Source organism: Loxodonta africana, chromosome 9, assembly GCF_030014295.1.
Source record: "Loxodonta africana isolate mLoxAfr1 chromosome 9, mLoxAfr1.hap2, whole genome shotgun sequence".
Classification (NCBI taxonomy): Eukaryota; Metazoa; Chordata; class Mammalia; order Proboscidea; family Elephantidae; genus Loxodonta; species Loxodonta africana.
Genome location: NC_087350.1, coordinates 72,256,053 through 72,276,670, shown reverse-complemented (window position 1 = coordinate 72,276,670; position 20,618 = coordinate 72,256,053). Strand labels below are relative to the sequence as shown.

At 37.5% G+C, this 20,618-nt stretch overlaps 1 protein-coding gene across 1 annotated transcript; it reads left to right on the top strand.

The window, feature by feature from the left end:
- The first annotated feature begins 15,819 nt into the window (after positions 1–15,819).
- Positions 15,820–17,226, top strand: LOC100674035 (olfactory receptor 13D1-like). The gene has a single exon (XM_003407546.3). The coding sequence runs from the start codon at positions 15,835–15,837 to the stop codon at positions 16,918–16,920; it is 1,086 nt and encodes a 361-aa protein (XP_003407594.1). The 5' UTR covers positions 15,820–15,834; the 3' UTR covers positions 16,921–17,226.
- The last annotated feature ends 3,392 nt before the right edge of the window (positions 17,227–20,618 follow it).

Sequence of the window (20,618 nt, the reverse complement as noted above, 5' to 3'; positions counted from 1 at the left end):
ATAGTGGTTAAGAGCTATGACTGCTAACCAAATGGTCGACAGTTTGAATCCACCAGGTGCTCCTTGGAAACCCTATGAGCCAGTTCTACTCTGTCCAATAGGGTCGCTATGAGTTGGAATCAACTCAATGGCAATGGGTAATCGTACACTGCCAGTCTGGGCCACAATCTAAGTGGTGAGCTCTATAATCCTTTTGCAAGAATTGAGACTCAATGTGTTTGCTCCAGGTGGATATATTTGTGAGGCTGATTGCTCGAAATAAGAACATTAAATGGCATTACACAAAAAAATAACTCTCTTCCTGCTGAGTCGTTTCTGACTCATAGAGACCCTATGGACAGATTAGAACTCCCCCATAGTGTTTCCAAAGCTGTAAATCTTTATGGAAGCAGACTGCCACTTCTTTCTCCCACCAAGCAGCTGGTGGGTTCAAATTGCCAACCTTTTGATTAGCAGCCAAGCGCTTTAACCACTGCACCACCAGGGCTCCTTTTTTCAGCCACAGAGATACAAAATTATGATCATTAATATTGCTACAAAACTTCTTTTTTTTAATGAAAAATATCATGAGCATTTTCCTTTGTTCTTTACTCTTCTCCAAGATTACAATTTTCATTGGTTGTATAACATATGAGAATGTGTCTTCTCACATGGATAACATGACCTACTATCACAAATCAGAATTCCAGCATCCTAGAGGGAAAAAAATTGTTGCAACCGTTTAAATCATGACTGAACTCAAAACGTGATAATACATGCAACACCATTTTGTAATCCTATTTAGTAATTGGATCTTTCAGAGGAAAATATTAATAATAAAAATAATAACACTAACAGCGACCTTTGACTGACTTTTAGCTAAATACTTCCAGAGCTTCACCATTTTGAATTATGCTGCCCAGTGATTTGAGGGAGATAATCCTTATCACCATAATGATATATCCTTCCATACTTGGATTACTAAGAAGTTTTACCAAGAATGAATATTGTATCCTATCAAATACTTTTAGGTGTCTTATTAGATGGCCATGTGTTTTATCTTGTTTGCCTATTTGTTTAGTATATTATATTGATAGATTTTCAAATATTAATTTAAAATTTCAATAAAGTAGATCACTTTAATATTCAGTTTGGATATATTTTATATGTGATATTTATGTATATATTCATAAACGAGATTGATCCATTGTTTTAGTCTATCTTTCACAGTTTGGGATAACAAGGTTGTTTTAGCTTGTTAAGATGGTTTGCAAAGTTTCCCATAAGATTCTCATTATTTGTTTCTTGAAAGCACAGAAGCTATTTGTTTCTTGAAAGTATAAAGTAACTACTATAAGCATTCTGCATCCAGCATCCATTTTGAGAGTTGAGTCCTCACAGTGGGATACCTATCACCTACTACATCATATGCCATATTACACATTGAATAAATGAAGGATGTTACGAGAGAAGTAAGCATAGAATTCTGTGACAATGCATAGGAGAGGCATCCTACTCAGACCAGGAGGCGAGAAAGTAATCTTAGAAAAGGTAGTATCTAAATTGGGAGGGGCCCTTCCAGCTTAAGAAAACAGCAAGAATAAATGGATAATAAAAAATCATAGTGTTACGGGGAGACTAGAGAGAATACAGCATAGCCATTGCAGAGCACAGGGGGTGTCAATAATAGTGGGATCTAGTGAAGCCAGTGTGGTTAGAGAGGGGGCTGCGGGCTTTTCTTGATGCTATGTGGCACAGCAAGCATATCATCTGTCCTATAACTTCTCACTTGACACCATCAGGAAAGTAAACTGAAGAGGTTAAGATAGGCTTTCGTGACACGTTGACGCGGTGTTTTTAGTGAAGTTATTGATCACGCTCTCCCAACTTGCTCTAAAATCTGCAGGAATGTCCTCCCTCATCTGAGACTTTTTCTGAGCATAGAGAATGAACCATTCCTCCTTCATCTTTTTCTCATCTGTATCACAGCCCCCAAGAATCCTAAGTGCTAAGTTTAGTGTTCTTTCTGTAATTATAAAAATTGGCTCCTTTTCCTATCCTTTTCCTCCTCTTTCTTTTACTTCAGAACAGCTGAATTACTCAAATTAATTGAAATTATTCAAACTAATTGAAAATACTGCCTTAACTCATTCCTTTCTGGAAACATGTCCATTACATGCCAGTGTGAATACAGACAGGAAAGGAGATGCAGAAGGAAAAAAGTATTTTCCAATATACTAAGCTATTGGAACCATTATCTATTTTTAAAGCTCCCCCCAAATCACTGTCTAGGTGATACCCCCTAAGAAGTGAAAGGCTAAGAAAGGGAATGGAGGGGAAAAGAATCTTGTCCTTTCCCTTATAGGGAGCTAAGAGGGCTGCTTCTATGACCAGGCAAAAAGTAACTTCCACATCCTGTCTTCAAGCTCCTTGGATACAAAAAGGCCAAAGAAAATGTGTGGTTTTGGGGTGAGGATAAGATCATCAAGAAATATTCTCATTCTTCAGCCAGAGCCCAGTAAATACAAGTTACCACAGCAACAGCCTAACAAAGTATAAGATCCAGTCCTTTATATAATGGTCCTACAATCTTGCTTGGGCATCTTAAGAAAATAAACATGAAACAACTGGAACACAACTGTGTTTTTAATGATGTAGTACTAATGTTATAAGTAGGAGGAGCTTCTCAGTTTGAAAGATCAGTTGGGATGGCTTCCATCTGGAGAGCTTGCTCTCTCCCTCTTGCTCTCTCTCTTTCTATTTCCTTCCTCACCTTTGAAACTTAGCCATCACATTGTGAGGAAACTGTGTATAGAAGTTCCAGTCATATCCGTAGCTAAGGTCCCAGCTAACAGCAAGCATTCCACCATCAGACATATAAGTGAATCAGCACTCAGATGATTCCAACTTCCAAACTTCAAGCTGCACCAGCTGACACCAAGTACAGAGAAAACAAACTGTCTCCACCAAGCCCAGCAGAAAATGCACGGTTAATACAAAATATAATGTTTTAATTGTTTTAAGTGACTAAGTTTTTAGACACTTTCTTACATAGAAATATACAACCAGAACAACACTCTTCAGAGAAAAATAACAAAATCCAGAGTTTCTACAATGTAACATTCACAATGTTCAAAATATAATACAAAATTATTAGCCCCATTCAAGCAAAAAGGTGACCAATGAAGACGGACTCAGAGATAACCAAAATAATAGAATTAGCAGACAAGAATTTTCCAGTAGATATAACTATGCTCATGAAGGCTTTTTTTTAAAAAAAGATAATCATAATAACATGAAAGGGACTGGACAGTGGGTAGGAGAGAGATGCTGATGAAGAGTGAGCTAATTATAGCAGGTGGACACTTGAGATTGTGTTGGCATCTCCTGTCTGGAGGGGGGATGGGAGGATAGAGAGAGTTGGAAGGTGGCAAAATTGTCACGAAAGGAGAGACTGGAAGGGCTGACTCATTAGGGGGAGAGCAAGTGGGAGTACAGAGTAAGGTGTATATAAATTTATATGTGACAGTCTGACTTGATTTGTAAACGTTCACTTGAAGCTCAATAAAAGTTAATAAAATAAATAAATAAATAAAAGTAATCATAATAAACAAATAGAAAATCTCAACGGAGAAAGGTAAACTATTAAAAAGACTCAACTGAAAAGTATAAAAAAAATTATAGAACTGAAAAATATAATATTTAATTTTTAAAAATTACTGAAGTGCTTAACAACAGACTGAAGATGGCATAAGAATCAGTGAACTGAAAATAGATCAGTATAAATTAACCAATCTAAAAAAGAGAGGAATAAAAGAATTCACAATCTGTTTACTGTCAGAATGCAGAGTGATAGAATTGCTCATACAACAACTCCCCCCCTCCCCCCCACACACACACACTTTCTTTCTTGATAAAAAAAAACCTGTATTTTATATTTAACAGTCAGGCAGCAAGATGCTCAGGAATGTTAGGACCAGAGGAAGCTTGATTATTTCAGATTAATATGGTAATCTCATTTCCTTTTGCCACTGATGATACAGAGCTAGGCATATGACCTAGTTCTGGAAAATGAAAATGAATCTAAAATGGGGCTTCTAAGAAAGTTCCTCACCCTTAAGAAGGGAATTAAACAGGGACATGACCTATTTCCCTGCTTCTTGAAAACTGAATTTTCAGTGTGAATTGAATGAATTTGGAGTTCCCAGCACACTGACAATAGCTGAGAAAAAGGGGGGTGGGGGACAAGAAAAACCTGGTGTACTCAATGACTTTTATAACCTCGAGATGCCTAACCTATAGATTTCTTGTTATGTGACGTAATAAATACTTCACTGTATAAAACACTTAACTTGTGATTTCTGTAAGCTGCATCCAAAGGAATCCAGACTGATACCAAAGCCTATCACAAGGGTCTCCTTCTTACCAGAAATTCCCGATTCAAGGAGATAAGGTAAAAACTTCCACTGAGTTACAGGAAACATATGTCCTGTTTTGTCTTGAATACTCCTAGTGGGGTGTTTCCAAGCATAATTGTCAATAGCACCCTCTTTTATTCTCAAACGTGCCTAAGTTTGGAAGAAAAATTTTGTATCCCGATGTCTATTTCACTTTAACCCTTCTGATAGTTTTATTTTATATTGTCTTCTGCTTATATAATAAATATATGTATTCCCTACTAAATTGTAAACTTCTACAGGGCAAGGACTTTGCCTTTTTCATCTTTGTATATACCCACAACACTGAGTGAACTTATATGGCATCAAAATTTAGCAAAGGGCCTGGCACATGTTGTTGTTGTTAGGTGCCATTGGTTCCGACTCATACCGACACTATGTACAACAGAACAAAACACTACCTGGTCCTGCTCCATCTTTACAATCATTGTTATGCTTCAGCCCATTGTTGCAACCACTGTGTCAATCCATCTCATTAAGGATCTTCCTCTTTTCACCGACCCTCTACTTTACCAAACATGGTGTCCTTCTCCAGGGACTCATCCCTCCTGATAACATGTCCAAAGAATATGAGACGTAGTCTCAACATCCTTGCTTATAAGGATCATTTTGGGTTGTACTTCTTCCAAGACAGATTTGTTTGTTCTTTTGGCAGTCCATGGTACATTCAATATTCTTCACCAACACCACAATTCAAAGGCTTCAATTTTTCTTGTCTTTTTTATTCACTGTCCAGCTTTCACATGCATAGAAGGAGATTGAAGCTTGGGCCAGGTGCACCTTAGTCTTCAAGGTGACATCTTTGCTTTATAACACTTTAAAGAGATCTTTGTAGCAGATTTGCCCAATGCAATATATCTTTTCATTTCTTGACTGCTGCTTCCATGGGTGTTGATTGTGGATCCAAGTAAAATGAAATCCTTGACAACTTCAGTCTTTTCCCCCTTTATCATGATGTGGCTTATTGGTCCACTCATGAGAATTTTTGTTTTCTTTATGTTAAGATGTAATCCATACTGAAGGCTGTGGTCTTTGTTATTCATCAGCAGGTGCTTCAAGCCTTCTTCACCTGCAGCAAGCAAGGTTGTGTCATCTGCATGTCACAGGTTGTTAATGAGCCTTCCTCCAATCCTGATGCCTCATTCTTCTTCATACAGTCCAGCTTCTCAGATTATTTGCTCAGTATAAAAAAAAAAAAAAAAATTTTTTTTTTTTATACAGACTGAATAGGTATGGTGAAAGGATACAACCTTGACACACACCTTTCCTGACTTTAAACCACACAGTATACTCTTGTTCTGTTCAAACAACTGCCTCTTGATCTATGTACAGGTTCCTCATGAGCACGATTAAGTGTTCTGGAATTCCCATTCTTCACAACGTTATCCATAATTTGTTATGATCCACACAGTCAAACACTTTAACATAGTCAATAAAACACAGGAAAGCATCTTTCTGGTATTCTTTTTCACCCAGGATCATCTGACATCAGCAATGATATCCCTGGTTCCACGTCCTCTTCTGAATCTGACTTAAAGTTCTAGCAGTCGCCTGTTGATATATTGCTGCAGCCACTTTTGAATGATCTTCAACAAAATTTTACTTGCATGTGATATTGATATTGTTCAATAATTTCCACATTCGGTGGAATCACCTTTCTTGGGAATAGGCATAAATATAGATCTCTTCCAGTCAGTTGGCAAGGTAGCTGCCTTCTAAATTTCTTGGCATAGATGAGTACTTCCAGCGCTGCATCTGTTTGTTGAAACATCTCAGTTGTTATTCTGTCAATTTCTGGAGCCTTGTTTTTCAACAATGCCTTCAATGCAGCTTGGACTTCTTTCAGTACCATTGGTTCCTGATCATATGCTACCTCCTAAAATGGCTAAACATCAACCAATTCTTTTTAGTATAAAAAAAAAAAGAAATTTTTTTTTTCTTTTTAGTATAGTGACTGTGTATTCCTTCCATCTTCTTTTGATGCTTCCTGAGTCGTTTAATATTTTCCTCATAGAATGCAACTCAAGGCTTGAATTTTTTCTTCAGTACTTTCAGCTTGAGAAATGCCCGGAGTGCTCTTCCCTTTGGTTTTCTATCTCCAGGTCTTTGCACATGTCATTATAATCTTCACTTTGTCTTCTCAAGCTGCCCTTGGAAATCTTCTGTTCAGCTCTTTTACTTCATCATTTCTTCTTTCACTTTAGCTACTTGGCATTCAAGAGCAAGATCTAGAGTCTCTTCTGACATCCATTTTGGTCTTTTCTTTCTTTCCTGTCTTTTTAATGACCTCTTTTTGCGTTCTTCATGTATGATGTCCTTGATGTCATTCCACAATTGTTTGGTTTTCAGTCATTAGTGTTCAACACATCAAATCCGTTCTTGAGATGGTCTCTAAATTCAGGTGGGATATACTCAAGGTCATACTTTGCCTCTTGTCAACTTGTTTTGATTTTCTTTAGTTTCACCTTGAACTTGCATATGAGCAATTGATGGCCTTTTCCACAGTAGGCCCCTGGCCTTGTTCTGACTGAGGACATTGAGCTTTTCCATCATCTCTTCCCACAGATGTAGTCAATTTGATTCCTGTGTATTCCATCTGGTGAGATCCCCATGTATAGTCACTATTTATGTTGGTGAAAAAAGGTATTCACAGTGAAAAAGTCATTGGTCTTGCAAAAAAATAAAGAGAACTGAAAAAATGGAAATAATTAAATGATTATACATGCTATATAACTGAAGTGCAATTCATTGTTCCTCTTTGCAAATTAAGTGTCCCATCCCTTTGTTTCATACTGTATTTAATACAAGTGACTTAAAGTGTCCTCATTAAAGTGAACGTTCTCCTAACTAAGGCCTACACAATTCTGGAGGTGTTGGGATAATATAAATGTGGAGATAGTTAAAATATTAAGACCTGGAGGTGGCACAGCAGAGTCAAGGAGACAGAAAGGTGACTGAGAGGGGAGGAAGTTGGGAAGTTGAGAATTCCATAAGTTTCACACACACAACTTTGGTTATTGCACCTTTATGTTACTTCACCCCACGAAGAAACAATGTACCTTGCACTCATTTGCCATTGTATATAAAAGGTCACTATAAGTCAGAATTGACTTGATGGCAACAGGTCTATAAAGGTCATTATGAAAACCTCTGACAATGGGAATTGGCTCTTACTCATAGGAAATACAGAGTAAAGTGAATCTCTGATCTACATCCTCCAACATTGTCATTAACCTGAAAGAAAAAAAAAAAAAGACCAGAAGATAAGCTAGATAACTGAGATAGTCTAAAAATTAAACACTTATGTTCATCAAAAGACTTCACCAAAGGAGTAAAAAGAGAACATAAAGACTGGGAAAAAAAAATTTTGCTATGAGAAATCTGACAAAGGTCTAATGTCAAAATCTGTAGGAAAATCCAATACCTCTACAACAAAAAGACAAACAATCCAATTAAAAAATGGGCAAAGGATATGAACAGACACTACACCAAAAAAGACATTCAGGCAGCTAATAGTCGCTATCACTAGCCATTAGAGAAATGCAAATTGAAACTATGAGATACCATCTCACCCCAACATTACTGCCATGAATCAAAAAAGCAGAAAATAACAAATGTTGGCAAGACTGCAGGGAAACTGGAACTCCTATGTACTGTTGGTGGGAATGTAAAATGTTATAACTGTTTTGGAAAATGATATGCCACTTCCTTAAAAAGCTAGAAATAGAAATACCATATGACCCAGTAGTCCCACTCCTAGGAATATATCCTAGAGAAATAAGAGCTGTCACAGGAGTAGACATATGCACACCCACGTTCACTGCAACATTATTCACGATAGCAAAAAGATGGAAACAACCTAAGTGGCCATCAACAGATGAATGGATAAACAAACTATGATACACAAACACAATGGAATACTATGCAACAATAAAGAACAATGATAAATCTACAAAACATCTCACAACACGAATGAATCTGGAGGACATTATGCTGAGTTAAATAAGTCAATCACAAAAGGACAAATAGTGTATGAGACAACTATTATAAAAACTCATGAAAAGGTTTACACATAGAAAGAAACAATCTTTAACGGTTACTAGGGAAGGGGAGTGAGGAGGGAAAAACACTAATTAGACAATAGATAAGTGGTAACTTTGGTGAATGGTAAGACAGTGCACAACAGTGGGAAAGTCAGCACAGCTTGACAAAGGCAAGGCCATAGAAGATTCATATACATATCCAAACTCCCTGAGGGACTGAATTGCTGGGCTGAGGGCTGGAGACCATCGTCTCAGGGGTATCTAGCTCAATTGGCGTAACATAGTTTACAAAGAAAATGTTCTACATCCTACTTTGGTGAGTAGCGTCTAGGGTCTTAAAAGCTTGTGAGTAGCCATCTAAGATACTCCACTGGTCCCATAATGTCTTGAGCAAGGGAGAATGAAGAAAACCAAAGACACAAGGGAAAGATTAGTCCAAAGAATTAATGGATCACAACTACCACAGCCTCTACCAGACTGAGTTCAGCACAACTAGATGGTGCCCAGCTACCACCACCAACTGCTCTGACAGGGATTACAATCGAGGGTCCCGGACAGACCTGGAGAAAAATGTAGAACAGAATCACAAAAAAAGACCAGACTTACTAGTCTGACAGAGACTGGAGAAACCCCGAGAGTGTGGTCCCCTGACACCTTTTTAACTCAGCACTGAAGTCACTCCTGATGTTCACCTTTAGTCAAAGATTAGACAGGCCCATAAAACAAAATGAGAATAAATGGGCACACCAGCCTAGGGGCAAGGACAAGAAGGCAGGAGGGAACAGGAAAGCTGGTAATGGGGAACCCAAGGTTGAGAAGGAGAGAGTGTTGATATGTCTTGGGGTTGGCAACTGTCTTGGGCCTCTAGTGCTGCTATAACAGAAATATCACAAGTAGATGGCTTTAACAAAGAGAAATTTATTCTCTCACTGTTTAGTAGGCTACAAGTCCAAATTCCAGGCATCAGCTCCGGGGCAAGGCTTTCTCTCTCTGTCGGCTCTGGAGGAATGTTTTTGTCATTAGTCTTCCCTTGGTCTGGGAGCATCTCAGCATAGGAACCTCAGGTCCAAAGGACTCGCTCTCATCTGGGCTCTGCTTGCTTGGTGGTAGAAGGTTCCCAACTCTCTGCCTGCTTCCCTTTCCTTTTATCTCTTGAGAGATAAAAGGTGGTGCAGGCCAGGGAAACTGCCTGTACATTGGATCAGGGAGATGACCTGAGTGGTGGTGTTACAATCCCACCCTAATCCTCTTAACATAAAATTGTGGAGGACAACTACAGAATACTGGGAATCATGGGCTAACCAAGTTGATACACACATTTTTAGGGGGACATAATTCAATCCATGGCAGCAACCAATGTCACAGAACAATGTGTTTATTAATTGTTTAATAAGAAATTAATTTTCTCTGGAAACTTTCATCTAAGGTACAATCAACAAAAAAAAGAAAATTGGAAAGTTGCCAAGAATTCAATAGGAAACAGTTTCACTTCTACTTGTTGCATTATTTTTTCCTATTTTCCCATTTTAAAATATCGTGACATCATCAAATTGCCCAATAAATTAACACGTGAAAATATACACGATATACCATTAATTCGAAATAGTGGGTTATAAAACAAGAAAAGTATTGGGCTTTCAAACATTTATTATATGTAGTACAAACCTTGGTGGCATAGTGGCTAAGAGCTATGGCTGCTAACCAAAAGGTCAACAGTTCGAATCCACTAGGTGCTCCTTAGAAATTCCATGGGGCAGCTCTACTCTGTCCTATAGGGCTGCTATGATTTGGAATTGACTCAACAGCAACGGGTTTGTTTTTTGTTTGGTTTTAGTATATGTGTAGAAATATATCAAAATATCAGTAGTTATATCTGAAATTATGGATGATTCATTTCCCCCTTTGGGATCTTCTCAATTTTCCAAATTTTCTATAATGAGTATGTATTTTTTATATAATCAGACAAAAACCTAATTCAAATAAAAATTACTGTTATAAGTTATATACAATTAGCTCTTTGAGACATTATCCCTAATGTACCTAAAAGTTACTACCTTCAGCAAAATTTAAGGTTCAACTTTAAATCACTTCTGGGATTACAGAGTCTCTTAGAAGAAAACAAAAGAGGATTTAAATTGGCTGCCAGAGCCACTGCGGGTTCTCTGGAAAAGTTTAGGCTCAAAGGTTAGAGTATACTTAAATGGCAGATTGTTTATTATTGATACAAATTTATGAACTGAAATTGGGGGTAAAAGCTTTATTTTTCATCCATCTTCCTCACCACTACTAGCAGTCATCTGGAATCGTGGGATATTGACTGTGTGTTCTAGAGCACGGCTATAACTCAAAGAGAAGAAAGCTAAGAAATCAATTAATTTGAGGAGAAGCAGCTAGAGCAATTTCAGTATTGTGGGCAAAAGAAGTTAGTGAAATACTGGGGATGATGAGCAGAGATATTCATGCTGTGTCTAAAATGGCTTCCTTGATTTGAAAGTTGAAGTCCCAATCAACCACGTTACCTATCGTAAGTGAAGAAGTTGAGGATCCTACACTAATACACTGATGTTTAAATGAGGTAGACTAGAGCAAAGTTGGAAAGAGTTATTTTCAGAAAGGAGAGTGGATATGGAGACTAGGAATTCTGAACAACTTATCTGGAAAGGTTTAGATAAAATAGTGGGAAAAATTCATAGGATTAATGGGTGAAGGAAATAACTTGGATGCCTACAAACATCACTTTAAGTTAGTTGTTTCTCCTTACCACGGAAAATGAAAGAACTTAAGCCTAGGAGCTCAGGTTACACTAACTAAACTATATTGTACACTTCCTTCTGTGCCAAAAACTTTCAGGTATGTTATGTTAATTCTCACAACAGCCCCATAAAGTAGGTACTGCTACCCCATCTTATATGGGACACATTATGCTCAGAGATGTTAAGTGTTTTGCCCAGGGTTTGCCCTATTAATAATCCACAAAGTTAAGAATGAATTCTATGCCTTCTGACTCCAAGACAGCTGCTCTTTCCATTAAGATACAGTTCTTCTGCAAAAAGACACCTTACTAGCATTCAGAAGAAATGGGTAAGAGGTTCCTAGAAATTATTAGAACATTTAGGGTAAGAAGCTGAATGAATCAATACCAGCAGTCAGCCTATTTCTCATATAGAAGCTACTACAAGTTAAATGGGCTCAAACATAGCAGCGGTTGTAAGGATGGTGCAGAACCAGGCATTGTTTTGTTCTGTTGTACACAGGGTCACTATGAGCCAAAACTGACTCCAGAGCATCTAACGACAACAAAAACACAAGTTAAAAGCTCAAAGATGCAGTTGTAGTCCCAGAAACAAAGAACTGAACTTGGTACCCTCACAGCAGTATTAGTGGAAAAAAAAAAAAAAAAAGATAATTCTCAAGACCATGTAAAAAAAAAATGGAAAAAAAGACTTAATTCTAACAGGCTTAGTATTGCTCATTATCAGCTCCTTTTGGGGTTCATAGGTGCTCGTTTAATTCAACAAGCATTGGTGATCACCTGCCAGAGATGTCTCATACTGTGACAAACACAGGTGTTTTATAAGCAATGGATGTAAGACGCAATATTTGGTGCTTAAAACTTCCTCATGAGGAAACCTTCCATGGTAAGTGGGCATAGCCTGTTTCAAGAGATTCTTTGGGTTTGATCAGGGAGTCTGGGTGAGTAAATTTTTTTTACAAACAACTAATGTTGTCTCTTCTTGGTAAACATGGGGTGAAGAGTGATGAATGCTTCACGAATCATAGCTTTCAAGCAGAGTGTGCTTTCTTTTTGTAGGTGATGTCCAATGGTGAGGATCAACCTAAGGACAGAGCCTTTGGGGGGAGACAGACAAAATCTGGAGAATCAAGAAACTGAATTTTTACCTCCTTAAGGCAGAAAGAAAGAAAGAAGCAGAGGTAACAATCCCCTATTGTTTCCCCATGGTCCCTTTGACCCCCCAGGTATATTCTCTGTGTTTCTTTTTATTGTGTGATACTATTGGAGGCCTTATTTTGCATCCCATCTGTGCTGCTACCCTGGGCCATATTTTAAATGGTGGTTTCTAGAATCCTTTCGCAAGAATTCAGGCTATGTCATTATATTTCTTAATAGTGAGTGTACGTGTGAGATTTATTGGTTGAAATCAGAGCACTAAATAGCATTAAATTAGACTATATAACATAAAACAAGAGAAATCTCCTCTCCAATTTCCTGTCCATTGACTGTTTTACTTCCTACTCAGGTTTTAGAGAAAATCAGGGTCAAGCTTCTGGAAATCCTTGCCACCATTCCCTTCCAAGGAGCCCTTGTAGTGCAGTGATTAAAGCACTTGGCTGCTAACCAAAAGGTCAGTGGTTCTAAACCCACCAGCCGCTCTGCGGGAGATAGATGTGGCAGCCTGCTTCTGTAAAGATTACAGCTTTGGAAATCCTATGGGGCAGTTCTACTCTGTTCTATAGGGTCACTATGAGTCAAAATCGACTTCACAGCAGCGAGTTTGGTTTTTTTGGTTTGAGGGTCAAACTTCTAGAAGTCCTTGCCACCATTCCTTTCCAAGGAAAATTTGAGAATATTTGATTTTTATAGTCATGATATATACAGGAGCCCTGGTACGCAATCGTTACAGCGATGGATCGCTAACTGAAAGGTCAGCAGTTCAAACCCCTAGCACCTCCACACAAAGTATATAGGTTTTAATTAAGAACAATTTGGGAAAATATGGAGAAGATAAAGAAAATTATTAATGCCCCAAGCCCCACATTCCATAGACAACCATAGTGAAATTTTTGGCGTAGTTCTTTCCAGCCATATATATGCAAAATTATAATCACTTATATTATTATGAAACTTCCTTTTTTGTTTAATATTTTATCACGAGCTTTTTTGTCTCTTATCCTTACTTACCTCTTCTCCAATTTGCACTGGTGATATTCAGTGTGATGGTACATTCTCTCATAATCCATACTACCTACCACATGCCAGAATTCCAGCAACCTAGAGGAAAAAAATTACAGAAAATGTTGAAGTATGAACTTGAAACATGGTAGTATACACAATGTCATTAATTTTTCTTATTCTACTCTATGATTGGATTTTTGGGGGAAAAATGTTAAATAGTAATAATGCTAGCTTTGAATTTTTGGAAAAGACCTCTAGAGTCTAGCCATTTGGAATTATGTCAACCAATTATTTTAGAGAGTAACTATGATTTTACTGATGTATCCTCTATGTCTAGATTACTAAGAGTTTTTAAAAGGAATGAATGTTGCATTCTATCAAATGCTTTTTGGTATCTAGTTAGATGACAGTGTAGGTTATTTTTGTTACCTATTCGTTTTAAATATCGATAGATTTCCAAGTATTAATTTAGAATTTCAAGTATGCACGAAATAAGTTATACCACTTCAACATATAGTTTGGATATTCTTTGCAATCTTTGCATATGTATTCATAAATAGGATGGATATCCACAGTAGTATTCTGTCTTTGGCAATTTGGGGTAATCGTTCTTAATTCTTTTTTTCCGCCTTTTCCATTCCTTCTCATATTTTCAATTGCTGAACTCTGCCTACCTAAAAGTTAGCCCTACATCATCAGAAATGCAACTGTATTCCAACTGTTTCATATTTACTCTGTAAAACACCCAAACATGATTATAGACTCATTATATAAAGAACTATGTCTTATACTCTGTTGTACTATCACTGTGGTTGCTTGTATTCACTGGATTGTGGTTAGAGAATGAGATTATTTCTTGCTAATCTTATCCTCATCCCAGAACCACTCATTTTCATTGGACTTTTTGTATCAAGACAGCTTGAAGACACCACTCATTGGCTGGTCATAGATGGCAGCCCTCCTAATTTCCTGTAAGGGAGAAGAAAGAAAGAAGTGTAGAAATCTGTGATAAGTAGAATGGTGCAGTGGTTAAGAGGGCTGAAATAGAATTAGCTATCTGACTCTGGAGCCAGACAACTGGATACTGAATTCTAGCTTAAGCATTTATAATCTGTGTGACCTTGGGTAACGTACATTTATTTTTCTGTCTCTGTTTTATCCTCTATAAAATGGGAGTAAAATGGTATTGTTTCACAGAGTTGACTTGAAAATTAAATGACTTAACATGTTATGTGCTTACAACAGTGCAGTGTGCTTACAACAAAAGTAAGTGCTCAATAAATAATTAGCTGTTATCTATTCAGCCACATACTGAAGCTTCATGGCCAGAAATAAAAATAATACAGAAGATCTAGGAATGCATTCCAAAGCAACAAATGCAAAAGTTGAGAAAAAGTGTACATCAATAAGTACTTATAAAATGATATGAACTTGCCTGAAAACGCCTAAAATATGCACCTAAGAGGTAGGCGGTAGAGAAAGAAAACTAGAGAACTTAGAATGATTAGAAAAATACAAAGTTACGAAGAAAGACAGTTCTAGGTGACTTACATTAAAGATGGGGATCCCAGGTCCTGAGGAAAACTGTACGTAATGGCAACCAAGGATCCTCAGTGCCTGGAAGGACCTGGGTGGGATCTAGACTACAATGACTCTCAGACACTTAGTTGGTTAGATGTCCCACTGGGAACAGAAAGTGCTCACTGACTATTATGGTCCCAAATTCAATACTCTTTCACTTAAAAAAAAATCTGAATTTTTTTTTCTTTCTGAGCCAGTTAGGTAAACAAAAAATATGTACACTTAATATTATTATAAAAATATATACTTAATATGATTATATTATATATTTTATTATATTATATTGCATTATATCATATATACTATAATTTTAGATGCCATGTTGTAATCACCTAGTATACCAGGCACCTAACAGAGTTTATCTAATTTAATTCTCACAACAAACTGCCAAAGAGTTATTGTTTTCCTACCATTTTTCAGTGAGCTAGCTGAGACTTAGAAAAGGTAAGTAACTTAACAAATTCATGCACAGGATAAACGGCGTGGTACTGAACCTACATATTTTAAATTACAGCCAGCTTTATTAAAATGTAGTTTTAATTTCAACATATTTAATAATAAAGAGATTTTTATGTAAACATATTTGAAAGTAGTTTGTCCCTAAATTACATTTAATTAGAGACCTGGCAGTTCCCAGCCTCTGCTGCTATGTGAACCTAAGTAGTACTGATGCCTTATTGCCTCTGATTCACTGCTAATAAAATTAATATAATATCCCTGCACTTCCTGATTCCTGGAGCTGTTCTAAGAATCAAACAAAATAATAAAATTAATTATTGGATTTTTTGAAAATCTACAATAAAACTTCAAATTTTCCTGAGTCATGTCCTTTTCTAAACCCTGCAGGTGACTTCATCACATGGCGATAGGGAATCACTCTTCCGTGACTGAATTCTTCCTGGTGGGGCTTTCCCAATACCCGGAGCTCCAGCTTTCTCTGTTTGTGCTCTGCCTCATCATGTACCTGATAATCCTCCTGGGAAACAGCCTCCTCATTACCATCAGCATCCTAGATTCCCGCCTCCACACCCCTATGTATTTCTTCCTTGGGAACCTCTCATTCTTGGATATCTGTTATACAACATCAACCATTCCTCAAATGCTCATCACATTTGGATCTGAGAGAAAATCCATCTCTTTCATTGGCTGTGTACTGCAGATGGTTGTGTCACTTGGTTTGGGCTCCACTGAATGTGTCCTCCTTGCTATGATGGCCTATGACAGGTACGTGGCCATCTGCAACCCACTGAGGTACCCCATCATCATGAACAGGGTACTATGTATGCACATGGCCACATGGTCCTGGATCACAGGCTATCTGAACTCCCTAGTACAAACAAGCTTTACAATGGTGTTGCCTTTCTGTGGGAATAATATCATTGATCATATTACTTGTGAGATCGTAGCTCTACTTAAACTTGTCTGCTCAGATATCACCATCAATATACTTATCATGACAGTGGAAAGTATTGTTTTACTGATGATTCCTCTGACGTTAATTTTTATCTCATATGTTTTTATTCTCTCTTCCATACTGAGAATTAATTCTGCTGAGGGAAGAAAGAAAGCCTTTTCTACCTGTTCTGCTCACCTGACTGTTGTCATCTTATTCTATGGTTCAGCCCTTTTTATGTACATGAAGCCCAAGTCAAAAGACACAAAGACATCTGATGAGATCATTGGACTGTCTTATGGTGTGGTGACCCCAATGTTGAACCCAATCATCTATAGCCTGAGGAACAAGGAGGTAAAAGAGGCTGTGATGAAAGTCCTGAATAGACACCTACATCGATGGAAAATATGTAAGGCCTTGAGGCATGTGATATCCTTAATGAGGAACAAGATCAGGTCTTTTGCATTCACAAATGAAGTCAGAGAACCCAGAGTCAAGGGAGCTTTTGTGCTTGCAAAGCCAATTATGGAACTCCCATGCTTTTCAACATAGAATGCCCACATAAGTCTCTCTGAATAGTGTCTGGCCTGCAGAGTAGCTGTATGCAGCTCTGTCAATTGGCCATATAAAAGGCATTTGGCTTTTCTTCAGAGTGACTCTCTCTCCCCTCTCCTCTCTATATTCACTTGCTTTCTCTCTCTCTCTCATTTTTTTCTCCCTTTTGTCTCCTCTATTTCCTCCTCTTCCTTCTCCAATCCTGTCCTCTCTCCTCTGTCTACTTCCTTTTTCCTCCCTCCTTCTCCTCGTTCTCCTTTCTCAGATTCTTTGAACTGAACATCTATTATTTTTGTCATCCTAACATCTCCTCTTCTGGTAAAAGAATACGTATTTTTCTCTTAAGGATCCAACATTCCTTTATTCACAGTCCATGTTGTGCTGGGTAGGCTGACCAAACCCTCTGGAAATAGGAGTAATCATGAAACAAAGTTCTAGTCAATTCAAGAAGGAAATCCATCTAGCCATAGTGATTCATTCAGGGTAGCATTTAAACCAAGCCAGGCTAATCAAACTCAGTACCAAGAGTGTTGCTTCAATATCAGAAAAGAGGCATTCTTTCTGCTTGTGTTGCTAAAGTGGTAGAAGTGTACCTGGAGTCAATCTTTGCCAAAATATGGGGAAAGCCTAACTAAGAGGTAAATCAGAGCTGAGGGGAAGGAGGGTATGCCTGATGCTGTTGTTTTAATTCTTAGACCCAAATGTACCTGAAGTCAGATTCACCATTATTCTTTTTAGTTATACATGTCAATAAATTACGTTTTTTATAAAAAACTAATTTGAGTTGGACTTTTATCACTTACAACTATATGGTCCCAACTTGTACATTCCTTTGCTCCCCTCTCTCCACTCATATTTTTGAAGCAAAAAATTATGAGGATATGTGTCTGATTGGCACCATGTTCTCCAGCCTTCAGGTGTTCTCCTTATGTTTATTAATTAAATTATAATAATTGAACTGCTATTCTGAATGCCTGCAGGAACTCCAGTCAGCTCCTCAATTACTTCTGAGGAATGTTTACACAACTGTACTTTCTGGTTTTTATTTTTGCTCCACACTATTGCTCTGGGTTTCTCACCATTCTGCTCTAGTAATTTTTTTTTTAAGTAATTTATTTTGTTATTGTTGTTGTTGAGAATATACACAGCAAAACATAAACCAATTCAACAGTTTCTACATGTACAATTCAGTGACACTGATTACATTCTTTGAGTTATGCCACCATTCTTACCCTCCTTTTCTGAGTTATTCCTCATTTATTAACATAAACTCACTGCCCCCTCAGGCCCCTATCTAATGTTTTGAGTTGCTGTTGTCAATCTGATCCCATATAGACAGTTCTTATAAGAGCATAATGCTCAAGGCAGACATTTTTTACTGGTTAAGTAAATTCTTTGGTTCTAAGAAGACTTCAGGAGATATTTTTGGTTTAAGGTTTAAAGATTATCTCAGGGCAGTAGTTTCAGAGGTCAGTTCAGCCTCCATGGCTCCAAAATGTCTGTATTCTATGAGAATTTGTAATTCTGTTCCAAATTTTCCCCGTTTTGATCAGGATTCCTCTACAGAATCCTTGATCGAAATGTTCAGTAATGGTAGCTGGGCACCAACCAGTTCTGGGCTCATGGCAAAGGAGGCAGTTGATGATGAAGGTAACCAGCCACACATTCCATTTCTTCCTCCTATTCCTGACTCTCTTTTCTCTGTTACTCCAGGTAAATAGAGACCAATTGTTGTGTCTCTTGGATGGTCACTCAAAAGCCTTTAAGAGCCCAGGCACTACTTAACAAACTAGGAGGCAGAACAGAAGCATTAAACACATCATTATGCCAATTAACTGGGATGTCTCACGAAAGCATGACACTAAACCTCCAAACCAAGGAACCAAATCCCATGAGGTGTTTGGCTGTACATAAGCAGCCTCAGCAGCTTTTTTTTTTTTTTTTTTGGTCATTGCAGTCAAAATATCTATCAGACAACTTTTGCCAATTCAACTTTTTACAGGTGTACAACTTATTGACAGCACTTACAATAATCTTGTAAGTATATTTCTGTGTTATTTAAGCTGTCAAAAATACACTTTGCCCATAAATAATTGACATAAGTTTCTTTAATATCCACATTCGAAATACTACCTAAGTAAAAAAGTAAAGGCCACCTTTATTTAGGCTTGTGAATAAGATAAAGGGACCCTGATACAGTAATAAAAAGAAATTAATATTAAATTTAATTTGCTCTTGTTATCTATTAGATATGCCCCTTCACATGGGCCCTTTTTAGACCATTTTCTTCCTTAGTTCCTGGTCTGCTACCATTTTGGTATTGTCTATCCATTTCCTTTTTCCCTAAGAATCAGCATTTCTCCCAATAAAAATGAGTGGATACATAACTCAGCACTCTTCAACATGGTCCTTCCGAAAATGGACAGTGCATCTACCCCCAAAACAGACTGCAGCTTCTTAGAACCGTAGGAAAGGAATTCAGAGTGTTTTAAATGTATGTGCTCACCATCAATGATTTAGAAATACTGAAATACGATCTGTAAGCGCTTTTGGGATGTGTTCTGTTGGTGAAAGCTCCTTGGCTGTACCTGTAGGATTTCTGTCCTTTCAATGAGAAGTAAAAGAAAAAAAAAAAAAAAAAACCCAACCCATTTATTGGCTTTTATTATCAGTATCAGAATTATTATTATAATATTTATAAAACTGGTATACACGAGGTTCATTCTTAACAAAGAAAAACAGTCCAACAATCAAAAGTACTTAAAACATCCTCTTGGAGCTTCTTAAAAATTCCAATACCACAGCAATGCTTATAAAAATTCCGTTTACTTTAGAGCCCACAGCTACTCTAGAGCATCTCTTTCTACCTTTTCCCAATATCCTGTCTTCTCTACCGTTTTCACCTACTTCTTTGCCATCTCATCTTTCCTTAATCACAATAGCCTCTTTTAAGTAAAATAGAGTATGTGTCCTAGGGCTAGGGACTGGAGAAAAGATGAGTTTTTTTTTAAAGTGAGATAAAATATGAGTGTGGTTACACAGGCAGATATGTATGCATGTATGTATATAGGAAGGTATATGTGTGTATACACATGTGCACATATAGGTGTATCTGTAGGCATATGTATACACATGTATGTGTGTGCTGCATATATTCATATATATAATAAAGCACTTAAGGGCCACAGTTATGGATACTTCCTAGACATAACCAAACACCTTCTGGGATTGGCTTACTGGGTTTGAAGGCTTAGGACCATCGTCTCATGGGACAACTCAATTGATTGGCACAGCATGGTTCAGAAACCTTATGTTCTACATCTTAGTTTGTTGAGTAGTATCTGGGGTCTTAAAAGCTTGTAAGTGGCCATCTAAGATACAACTATTGGTCTCTATTCATCTGGAGCAAAAAAGAAAGAAGAAACTAGTCTACAGAACTAATAGCCTACAAAAACCATACCCTCATCTATCCTGAGACCAGAAGAACTAGATGGTACACAATTACCACGACCAGGGACACAATAGATGGCCCCAAATAGAATGGAACAAAAATGTAGAGCAAAACTCAAATTCTTAAAAAAGGCAAGACTTACTGGAATGGTAGAGACTATCACCCTGAGATAACCTTTAAACTTTGTGCTGCAACCACTCCCAGAAGATACCCTTCAGTTAAATAACAGATTGGCTCATAAAAT

Coding starts and splice junctions, on each gene's coding strand:
- LOC100674035 (XM_003407546.3), top strand. CDS start 15,835: ATGGCGATAGGGAATCACTCTTCCGTGACTGAATTCTTCCTGGTGGGG.